Below are 12,232 nucleotides of genomic sequence, written 5' to 3' on the forward strand. Positions count from 1 at the left end.
TACAGTCTTATGGTATTTTGCTTCATCAGCTTACTTAGGAGAAAAGCCTAACACTTTATAGTTTATAAAATATTTATAGCATGTTTTAAAAGCAGTTAATTATTTTGTTGCTGATCTGGTCAGCTGATCTGTGGGCTGCTACCCAAAGTACAAGCAGCACTATCTTGAGTATCCAAATTTTCCTGATGCATCAGCAAAAACCAGAGAAGCAGCTGTTTTGTAAGTGCAACGGTTACTTCTTTAACAGCATAGTTTTAGCCCAGAAATGGCTGCAGCAATGGCTGACAAAGCAGTTACACATGCACAGCTTATAATATACCAAAGCGCTTATAGATTTGTAAAAAGGTGCTAAACCACAAAATAAATAAATAAATAGACATGCAGTGTTCACGATTCTGCAAGGGGGCAAACCCTCTCTCTGGACTATGCATACTGCAACACTGCATTACACATTTCAGAGGAAAGTGGCCCAACCCTGCCAGGATCTATCACATTAGCTGGGCATGTACAAGCTGTTTGAACCTCATGGAAGTGCCTGAAGCAGAAAGCTAAGATTATCACAAACATATAATACCTTCAATGTGTAATTGCAGTGGAGTTCCTTACTCAGCATCCAGCTGCAAGGGCTGCCTGCACACTTTGAGGAACTACGTGGCAAACAGCAAGCAAGCATAACCATCTGCTTTCCGTACTTCCCTGATGTGGTTTTATTGTCTTGTTTTGTTAGACCTGCTACTTGGACTTAGAGACTTGCTCTCTGAGTCTGCCCCACTGATTTTACGCCAAAAATGAACCAATCATGGTTATGGCTCTTCATTGCCTTCATGAGAAAAACTAAAATTGTTCCAGTCTCAGATGATACTGCAGCGGTCAGGTCCCAAAAATCTTTATCATGGTAAATTTGAAAAAGTAGAAGAATGCCAGTGAAACCATTTCACCTTCCTAGCAGAACAACTGCCAACACAGTCTGTTTCTCTGAGAGCCTATTAAACGATAGCATTAGTTCAAATTTAACTAGAGGAAATGTAGCACAGGACATGTTCTCTAGTCTTCCTGTCTTTGCAAACTTCCTCTCTTCACAGAGTCCAAAACCACTAGGAGCCAGAAATGCTGCACCAGTTATGTCTGGACACAAATTCACCCAATAATTGTGGCACAAGGCAGGACAGACATGGTGCAGCTAACTGCCTCAAGAAGAGCAGTCACCTGCACCTTCAGGTATAGGGAGAGAAAGTTAACTGTTTACAGTTTAAATATAAATGTAAGCAAAACCTACTTGTTTATTTACAAAAGCATCAGGCTACTTGTGAGTTCTCCCAGTTACTTTTCCACTGCACAGTAATACCCGAAGCAGTCTTATCCCCAAAGGTTTGTCAAGCACAGATTATTTGGTCTTCCACATGCACCATGGGTCTGACTGTGCCTTGTACACACTGGTGTAATGTATGAGGCAGCATCACCCAGTCACAGGCTCAGTCCAGTTTCAGTGCCACATGAATTACTAGCTACGTACAGCAGTAGGTATGAAGGCACTTCTTGAAAAGGTTTTTTTAAAAATTTCATTTGCATGAACTGTTTGGAATATAGGGACTGGGCATTTGAATCCTTGACCCGAGCTGAGGATTTTATTAAGTAGTTGCACATGGAAGTTCACAGTACAGATTTTACAGCAAACACTAAGGCTGTAACATTTGCCTGGCCAGCAGGAAGTCTTGCCTTGATGAGGAAGTAGAGGCTTTGCACACCCAGGTGCACTAGTTACCAATTACTTAGAAAGGCCTGGAACTCCATCATTGGATCTGGGGCAACAACCTGGACACACAGGCCCTCAAAATTATTTTTGGGTTTTTTTTCTCTCAACATTTGCTCAGTAGCAGACAAAACTGTGTAATCGGACACTGCCCCACTCTCACCCTACGTATACCTGCAGATCTAGATGCTTAAGATCAATAGTTGGTAGACTGTAAGGAGGAAGGAGAAGCTCAGTGAGGTGAGTGCTGTGTAAGAATCAACTCATGCCTCACTGCAGACTTTCTGTTTACAGCCTTGTTTCCTCTGTGCAAAACCTATTTCCTTAAAGACAAACTATAGAAAAAAAGAGCACAAGGAGGAGCAGAAAGTCCTTATGTAGTTACTACATAAAATAAGAATTTTCATAAATAATTAAGAACATCCATTGGCCAAGATATGTATTAAGATCATCTACATTTGTGACTGGGATGCCTGCTATCAGAACCAGAGAACACTTACCATTCTGTGCCTTATAACTTGACATAGTGCATGCCTTCTTCTCTAAAGCTCCTTGCCCTGATTGTTCTATTACAAAAAACATGGCTAATTTAAAAAAAAGGTCAGTTTCTCATAGTACAACAGATATTGCACTAGAAGGCAAATCCTGCAAGCCTCTAGGGACCAGCCAAGGCAGGAGGAAGAGAGCCTGGACTATCTCAGTTGTAGCACACAACTCTAGCACTGGATCAAGATTGTTTATCAGAATAGCTGCTATGAGGTAGGTGGGACAACTGTTAGTTGTCATTGCACAGCCCATAAGCTCTTATCTTAGAGATGGGACAGATAAATGCTTCTAGATTGAAAATGCATTAACAAAGGCCTTTTTCTGCTGCAGAAGGATCTCCATAGCAAGACTCCAAATGCAGACAGAGATATACTGACAGGTCTCCATGCTAGCACAGCTCTTGGCAGGATCAGAATCTCCCAGCAGAAGCAAAGGGAAAGGGAAAAACCTGCCTCCCTCTCCAGAGTTACTTGTTGCTTTTCTGACTAATGTCAAAGCCAAGATTTAACTGCTTTTTTTAACTATTGGTGCAAACAAGGAGAAGAGCACCGAGACAGTCACTGCTGGACAAACTCCTTCCCTTAGATCTCATGATAGATGTATTTTGAGTCTCTAATCACAGGGCTAGGTGGTATAAGTATACAGGACTGCAAATCTGTAGATTTTGTTTCAGGTAACAGTGTACAGGGTGGGGAAGATCGCACCCCTAGAAAGCTCCAAGCAGGACAGAAGACCTGGTACACCATAGCAACAAGGCAGCTAAAAATGGTAATGAAAACAAGGGCAGAACTGAGATGTACTATATTAAGATTACTCACCAGGTGTACATTAGCCATCAGTTATTGCAACAGAACAACTAAGGCATGCAAATCTTTTTGCCACCTCATAGGCCCCTATGCTGTGTTTTCTTTGTTTTGCAGAAAGCATTGGGTGAAGATTTAAGGCTCAATCATATTTAAAAAACAAAAAAGAGAAACTGTTAATTTTGGTTAATTTTTGGTTAATTGGTTAATTTTGTTTTTATCCTGCATACTTCACACTGTATGGGGGTGTATGTGTATATATATATATATATATGTAGAGGGAGAGAAGACAAAATCTCTGGGACTAGCATAAGTCATAAATTCATCCAATATGAATGCAGATAACTATGTGAGTTCAACCTTATTCAGCATTTAGGGCATTTGAGCTGTTGTTCTACCACCAAATCATCTGCTTAGAGCAAAGAAAGGGTGACAAGGTAGTGTTTAATATTGTCATTTGTACTAAGGCAGTTCCTTGTTTGTGTCTCCTTGTTTTAATGACTGCTTATTCCGATTCCACTACTTGGAATAGGAGTTCTCCAAAGGAAGTTTTGTCTCTGTTAAAACATTGGTTGGCTAACTCCCATCCCAACAGCAAAATTAATATCAACAGAGGAGTGTAAAAATATAGCAGTTAGAAAAAATACTTTCCAACCAACACACAGGGAGAAAAGGAAGATGACACACTATAGTCCTTTTCCAACCAATATTATAAAATTAGTCATGGAAACAGAAGTGAAGATCCTGGGAGATCTTTAGACACAAGCTGAAACAGCAAGGTAGAAACGTAAGCAAGCACCCTACTTTTAAATTTAACAGCAACTGGCAGTGCTCCTGTAATTAGCATTTTCTCAACAGCAAACATTGTGAATAAAGAATGTACCGTATCTTAAATCCCCATGCAGTACACTCAACTTTTAAATGATCTGGCAAAGTAAATTTGGGCAAAATGAGAATTTGTGTGTATGACTCCCCTCCAGTTAATAACTGGACTAGATATAAATTGCATATAATACCCAGGTGCCTTTTAAAGTTATAATAGAATAAATACTATCATTGGTAGATTCCTTTCTCAATCTAGGTGTACAATAACTTAATATATTTAATACGTTGATAAACAATTTTTAGTAGATGCTTTGGCAGTCAAATTCTTATATATTCTCTTACTTCTACTGAAGTATTTAGATACGTTTTTGGAAAAAAAAATCTGCATACTACTTACAAGAATTATATGCTGTACAAAACAGCATTCCAAATCATCACTGCAAACTGTAAAAGATGTAGTTAATGAAAAAGTATAAAAAGGAATGCATATTTGCTAGAAGATACCCAACATTTACAGGAAGAAAGAAGATGCATCTGCACCATGATTTTCGCTTTTCTTGTCAATGAAGCCAGAGAAAGATTGTCAGTTATTTGAAAAGCACTTCACTTATTCCAGTTCATGCAAGAATTGTGTTTCCTACATACCACACGAGCATTATAAAGTTCTGGAAGAGATTTGTTCCCTTGGGCAATGCTTGTTCATGATAATAAAAAAAGGTAAAAAAGTCTTCAATCATTCATTTAGTCTGACTGAAAAGATACTAGCTGGTATGTTATGATAAATAGGATAGGTGTTTCCTCATTCCAAAAACAAAAAAAACCAACAAAAACAAACCCACCAAAAAACCCAAACAAACACGAAAAAAAAAACCAAACCCCAAATCAGAGGAAAACTTAGAATGACCTTTTGACTGTTCACACTGAGAACTCTCTGGTTGGGCAACAGAGTGGAGCAATAAGAGTCCATAAGTACAGACAGACACAAACCCAACAGGAGACCATCTTAATCCAGAAGATGGACCAGGTTCCACTGAAGAATTTTTCAATCTGAGCACTTTCATAACTGTTAAAGAGAAATAAAAAAGCAATAAACACACTATTCATATCTCAGACTGCAGAATCCACTACTTTTTGAAGTGGGTCAGAGACATTAACTAGGTTAACTCATACAGGAAGCAAGGGAGAGTGCCCTTTATAGAACAAGATCTGGCTCAAGAATGCCTGGGAAAGACTTGTGATGTCTCTTCAAGCTTCTAACATAAGCAGAGAAGACACCCTAATAGCAGAACCTCCTGTTCACATATCTTCTCTCAACGCAGAGACATTAATTACTCAACTTTAAAGAAATACACTTACTGGAACCAATGAGTTACTGTCATCATCACGTAGAGCGAAGCCAGGAAGAAAACAAAGTGGAAGTAGGCATAACTGTACACTGTGCCTTTCTTCTCATCATAAACCACAGTCTGGCCTCCTCTTTTTTCAATGTGATCTTCAGCATCAGCTGTAAGAGACAGGAAACAAGAAAGTTTTTGCAAATGTAATGAGTACTGAAAACAGCAGCTGTTCACAAAGAACACCACAAATCATCTACAGTGTGATTTAGGAAAGTGTAACTGATACAGAGCCTACACCATTTCCTTGCCCTCAAGTTATGGGCCTAAACCCTCAGTGAAAAACCGGACCAACACTGAAATCCTGCCTTGTAGCAGCTTCCTGGCCTACTGAGTACTTTTTGAGCATTGGGACCATTTAAATTGCTCTACCTGTATGATATTTTTCTGGCAAGTCCATGCTGATAACCTTGATTGTACCAGGTCTGCAAAAAGGACACTCCCTTCTTATCTCACTACCGAACTGCACTCGCCCCAGAGCTGCTGAGCCAAAAATCTAGCAACCAGTCACACCCATAGGCATGCAAAGAACAGAGATTACTCTTTGTATGTTGCAGTTTAAAGAATTAATAACTAGCCTAGTGTTTTTAAAATGGTGTTGTGACATCTCTAGCTTCCCTCTGTAGCCTAACTTTGAGCAATTCATCTGCTTCAGTTTGACATGCTACAGAATATGAGCAGCTCTCCATCCACAGCTGCATCCTTACTTTCTTAGCTTTGGCCTAAAAGCCACAAATAAGGTAAATTTTGCACTGAAAACATAATTACCATCTCCATCAGGTACACAGCAAAAGCAGCATCGAGCTACCTGTGGAACAGACAACAGGAAGAAGGTAAGAATCTGTGCTACAGCAAAGCAGAACAGTTGGGGAAGGAAGGTCTGTTGTGTCTATGCTGCAGACATTAATTTAGAGAAGTCTGGTTTGTATTTCCAACCAGCACAAAACTCAAATTAGGATTTGCCCAGTAGTTCACAACAACAGTTTCTAAGCTTCAGAAAAACCTACTCAGTAAATTTGAAGAAATGAGACATTCTTTAAGAATTACTCTATCTTTTCTACATAACTTTGGGTCCAATAAAGGAGCAAATAATTACGACAAAATGGTAGAAAAGCTATGGTAAAGTACATTCGTATTTAGGGACTTACCTCTTCAGATCTGCATACAAGTTCCTTTTAGGAAATTTCTTTACTAAGATGAAAGTATAAGGAACTTTTAAAACTCTGATGCTGTCAGAGACTGAAATGATTAACGATTTATGCATTCTAGGATCACCAGGGGACTTCTGCAGGCTGGGAAGAGGTGGCTGTTGGCCCATCAAAGCCCATCCCCCGCCAATCCTGAAAGGGAGGAAAAACCCTTTTATGTGCCCCTCACAGGAACTCTGTGCAGGCCCAGGAGATGTTGGAGGCTCGTGGCATGGCCCGTGACACTGTCCATGGATATAATAACTCATAACTTCTTGGAAAGTGTGGGCTTCCCTCCCCCACCCCCAGCGGATCAAGGCCACCACTTCAACTGACAGACATGGAAGCTGCAACTACCAAGTGTCATTGCTGGACCTCGTGGGCAGTGACTATACACATTTTTGCACTCTCATCTTTTCTTTCCCTTCCTCTCCCTTACTCTTATCCTGTCTTTCCCTTTTTCTCCCTTATGCATTTCCCCTAAAGGTTATCTTTATACCATATTGCTATAGACGATATAGATGATAACACCCAAAATAGCAACATACCTGTTTACCTTTGAAACAAAATTGTTCTAAAATAAACCCTACATATATATGTTTTCAAACACCGTTTATTCAGTGCCATTTCACTCTAATCCACCCTAAGGGACTTATTAATATAAGAACCTAGGTTACTCCACTCCCCCCCTTTCTGAGGCGGGTCACAACACATGCATGGGTTAGAAATCACAACTGCAGAAGCATAACTCAGAAATGTAATTATCTTTGCAAGATTCTGCTGAAATGGAGCCAGAATGAGCACAAGCAGAATGAATCAAAGAAGGAAGTTGATTTTTCTGCTTTATTTAAATGAATATTTCCTTTTTTTTTTTTTTGTTAAACTGATGGAAAAAGGAAAACTGAAATCAACACTGTCTGGTAATATAAATGGACAAAGGGTGTTGACCATTTAATAAATATATAAGTATTTTCTGCACCAGACCACAGTACAAGCCAGCATTATCTATAGTGCATCACCAGTGTTATTTATTCTGATAAAATCCTTCTCTGGGATTTATTTTGCTTGTGGTCTGATTAAGACAATGAACCCTATTAGGAAAATGCACTTCCCTAACTATTATACCAGTCAGTCTTTATAGTAAGAAAGTCTATTAACTTTGTTTACTTACATTAGTTCACATTATACAGTGCAATGTAGTGAGGTACTGGAATTTTACTGGACACTTTGGTATTGTTCATGCTTAAGTAAAACAAACCAAAGAACAGTCCAGCCTCAGAAATAAGGACTTTGCTTCTTGGAAGCTCACAGCTGTCTCTGAAGGATAAAAGATACCCCTGAACAGCAAAGATAAGGCCGCAATTCTAGTCTCTCTAAAACATCTTTGAAACCATACCAGTATCATAGATAAGTAACTATCTCAAGGCTGACTTCAAGGATGTCTGGATCAACAGATAAGAGGCAAGAATGCTGCAGAAATACAGTTGCTTTGCAGAGTTTTACTATAATTAGATAATTATATTAGATGGTGTGTGTGCTAGTGATTAGTCAAATCACGCTGTACCTGAATGCTCGAAGGGTATAAGAACCCTGTGTAAAACCACATTTGGGGTGCTCCAAGTTGGCTGGGACACCTCACGTGCATGAATGAATATTTACCCTTGCTATTCTAAAGTTTGTGTTCTAATTTCTCTCATTTGTCAAATGGCCAGTTGCATGCTTTCCCAGAAAACAGATGGCAGGTCTTTAAGGTAAATTGTCCAGCAGAAATATCAAGTGGCAGTTTTTACCTTGCATATTCCTGATTACCTGCACTCACTGGGTTCATAACTCACGAGAAGCCAAAAAGCTCATTCTTTTTCAAGAGACTATCTGAGAGTTTAAGCAAACCCCTCATTCTGTATCTTTTTCTACTCTGTGCCAAGCCTCACCTACACTGCCAGCCTGAGCTACCCTGGGATTGCACTCACATTCTGCAGCAAGGGTTGGGTTCCCTCAAACATTTTAATCAATTGCAATTAAGTCCTGGCACAGACAGAATGATGAAATTAGCAACACTGGCACACACCCCCCAGCCCCTTGTACACGCTCAGCTGCCTCCAGCACAGACACTGACAGACTCTCTGTACAGCAGCAACAATTGCAGAGCTGCGCGTTCGCTCTGGGCTGAGAGACAAAGGCCTTTTGCCACAGGGAAGGCAATCAGAGTGCAATTAATTACTCTTCATCCGTCATTTCTTTATATTTACATTCAGTGGCTCTTGTCGGGCTCGTTAATATGCAACAGTCTGGAACTAATCCTGTGGGCAAGTACTATGGCAGACAGATGGACCTTCCCAATGAGGGGCCACATCCCACAATGAGGCCTCCAGCCTTCCCACTGCTCCTTCCACAGGGCACAGACCCACACCCTCTGGACAAGACCTCTTACTGTGTAAGGTGGGCAAAGAAGGTGCATGGGTGTGAAGGGCGTCTGTTTTCTCTCCGGTGCTCCCTGTCCCATCCCTCAGCACAGGGCAGCATGGCACAGGTCCTGTCTGGACTTGTTTGAGGCAGACTGAGCCAGGTCTCGGTGGTCAGTGCCCAGCCAGTTGGTAGGCTGCCCTCCTGTAAGGGCTGGGTCTGGTACCAGCACCCTGTCCAGCTGCAGCATCCTGCCAAAGTGAGCTCCCCTGGCACCGTGTGACACCCCCACAGTGAAATGTGTTTTGCTTCCCTGTGCCCAGCTACTGCAAACACCAGGTGCCTCAGCAGATACTTCTGCATTTTTGAATTCTCACAAACACTTTCATTAAAGATTTGAAAAATAGAAGTTAAAACTGCAGAATGAAAGTAACGCCAATGCAGAGAGAGCTAGGGGGAGAGATTCATCTTCCAAACACACACATACATTCGAAGAGCGACACTTCCAAACCTAAGTAAGGGGTGACTGTTACTCAGCAAAACCCCACTCATTTTCTAGTGTTTTCTGGGTGTTCTCAGGATAAGGAGGCCAAACAAACAGGCAGGTGGAATGAAACGACCTGTACAGCTGAAACAGGAATGAGAAATGTCACCAGAGATGAAGTTATGGGCAAAAAGAAAGGAAGTACTTATGTGTGGAAATAAAAATGAGATAAGTAGTTGGGATCATAATCAGTTGGTATGAGAACAAAGGCAATCAGGACTGAAAACGCTCAAGAATGCCTCCACCTTTTTTACTGATAGCTTTCCAGCACACTCGTCCTTTAAATGAGAGGGCATGAGCTCATGGGAAGCACAAGATTCACAGGAAGTCTGCAGGATGTTGAATAAACTTCAAGAGCAGCAAATTATTTCATTATATAAAGGCACCTCCACCAAACCAGCAAGATCTACAGAAGGGCCAATGTGCAGAGGCATGTAGCACAAACAAGCTTCTGTTTACACCTAATTACAGATTACTGGCCATGAAAACAACAAGAAAAGCAGAGGAGAAAGTCTGCACAGAAATCCTGTGGGAAGTAGTAAGAACTCACTTCAGTTTCAGCTGTTGCATATATTCCTCTCAGTGCCTCTGAACTTGATCGTGTTGTTGAGGTCAAACTAGGAGGAAAAGAAGTTAGTGTCAATCTCCTGGGCATAACTCTAACCCCAACAGGGTTACTTTTCAACATCACAGCAAACATAAATAGCCTATTCCAATGTCTAAGCTAAGCATTTGCCTGGATGCTATCACAAAGCACTAAGTACATAAGTTCGTTCTGCACTAGTACAAACCAGCCTGGCAGATGGCCACTGGCCAGTTTATTCTGTATCATGAGTTTAAAATTAGATCACTCCTGAAAGGTGGTGAATTCACCACCAGACAGCACCAAACATCTTAGCACTCCAATTTGCAAGTCAGAAGAGATCTCTGCTGTGCACAACCAATGCTTTTATACTCAGTTCACAGCCATCACTTTGGCTCAGCATTTCTGTAGAGGCTTTGCCAGTGAACTCGCAGGTCTCTGGCAGCAGTCAGTTTTCAAAAGTAAATTACTAGTAACTGTTGTCAGTGTACCAGTTCCTAGAAATCACTTTCTTGCATGGCTGTAGTTGTCTGGGGGGAATCCTTTCTAGTTTCTTTTGATAGGAAACACTTCTTGCAGTCTTACCCTTTTAGGGTGTGTAATGCTTTACTGTACATGCTGAGCCTTGGTAAGCAATGCTTCAAAAACACTCCCCTTGAAGGCCTTCTTATTTCCCCAGCTGCATGGTACACTTCAGAGGCAGGCTACATGAATATTGTCTGCATTCTTGAAACACCTCCCTGAGGCACTGGAAATGCTCTTCTACCATGAACTAGATCCATGGTACATGGTATCCATTATTTTATATCAGAGTTAAACAGAAGACATATGCACATTTGATAACAGAAGAGTAAGTCTCTTGTTTTCACTTCAAAATTATGAAGGAGTTTCAGTATGTGAACTCTGAAGTGGACTGATTCAGAAGCAGAATTTGCTCAAAAACCTGCAGCAGACAGCCCCTGTCTCCTGGCAAGTTGTACAGCCAAAACACAAGATATATCACCTTTCAGTCATCAGCAACTTCCCGTCCCAGAGCATGACTTAATTTACTGATGTGAGCTGCAGTAATACAAGGTTAGCATCAAAGATACATGGGCACAAAGAGGGTTTTTTTTAGAGCAGATCTCTGGCAAATCTTGATGGCAATACTGTGCTCATCACTTATCCAAGGAAGCCCTAAACCCTCCCAAACAGTTTGTTTGTTTTAAAAACCCCCAAGAACTGTCATAGCCTCTGCAAGGAGGCTACAAAAATTTCAGGTAGATTTTTTAGGTGGATATAACTGCATAGAGCTTTTCTTACGGAAGCGTAAAGAGAGGATCAAAGAACCCTGGGATGAAGGACAGGTGAAAATTTTTTCCCTCCATTTCTAGATGTAAATTGCTCTATTTGATTTTTAATGAGATATATTTGTTTCAAAAGTTGTATTATCTTGTAGAACATTTTTGGCTAAAACATCTGCAATTCTGAAACCGAAGAGAATATTAACTTTCCAGCTCAGCTCTATGCTACATCTCTCTGTGATTTTGCATAAGCTCTGCTATAAGCCTTCGCTGTTTGGACCACAACACTGTATTTACAGTGAGGTAACCGCAAACCCTCAGACTTACCAAGAATATAAAATGCAGCCAAACAAAATCGTAGTACCCAAGCCAGTAACCAGGTTTTCATCTCTATGCAGGCCTTGACTGAATTCAGGTACACAGATTGTGATATTCCGATGGTTTTCATCCAGGACTTCACAAAACAGATCAAACAGAAAGAATAGTTTGCAAAGATCATTTCACTGCATTTCAAAGTAATCTTCAGACTGGCAGTTTTTAATGAAATATTTTTGTTATTTCAGATACAGGGTAGGTACATTTCAGTTGTTTCTATCTATCTTTTAAAAATGATCATACAGAAAAAAAAATCTGTAAAGCTGATCTGGCAGACTCTGTGTTTCAGGTAAAACAAAAATGCAACTTACTAGGGTACTAAAATTTCCTATTTGACCATAGCAGACTAAAAAGGAGAAAACACATTTTATGAAGTAAGAAATTAGAATTTGGAAGTCTGCCAACACTCCACAGCCATATAAGACCAAGATAGTACAGACCTGAGACCAGAAATTTTTTTGACAGAAAGGGTGCCTTGAGGACAACTATGAAATTCACACAGAGTGAAAAAAGGTGGTCAGTAGTAGCCCTGTTCTCAG

General features: G+C 40.5%; 1 protein-coding gene across 2 annotated transcripts in view; it reads right to left on the reverse strand.

Moving 5' to 3' along the window:
• Positions 1–820: 820 nt before the first annotated feature.
• The window catches only part of SERINC5 (serine incorporator 5), a 42,812-nt gene continuing 31,400 nt past the window's right edge, over positions 821–12,232 (reverse strand). For both annotated transcript variants that reach the window (XM_051788078.1, XM_051788077.1), the window contains 5 exons: positions 11,646–11,772; positions 10,003–10,069; positions 6,087–6,126; positions 5,281–5,428; positions 821–4,987 (listed from right to left, as the gene is read on the reverse strand). In XM_051788078.1, coding sequence (XP_051644038.1) covers positions 4,840–4,987; positions 5,281–5,428; positions 6,087–6,126; positions 10,003–10,069; positions 11,646–11,772 — 530 coding nt within the window. In that variant the 3' untranslated portion in view covers positions 821–4,839. The remainder of the gene's footprint in view (positions 4,988–5,280; positions 5,429–6,086; positions 6,127–10,002; positions 10,070–11,645; positions 11,773–12,232) is intronic.

Source organism: Manacus candei, unplaced genomic scaffold (genome assembly GCF_025592945.1).
Source record: "Manacus candei isolate 608988 ecotype Guabito, Panama unplaced genomic scaffold, ASM2559294v1 h1tg000024l, whole genome shotgun sequence".
Lineage (NCBI taxonomy): Eukaryota > Metazoa > Chordata > Aves > Passeriformes > Pipridae > Manacus > Manacus candei.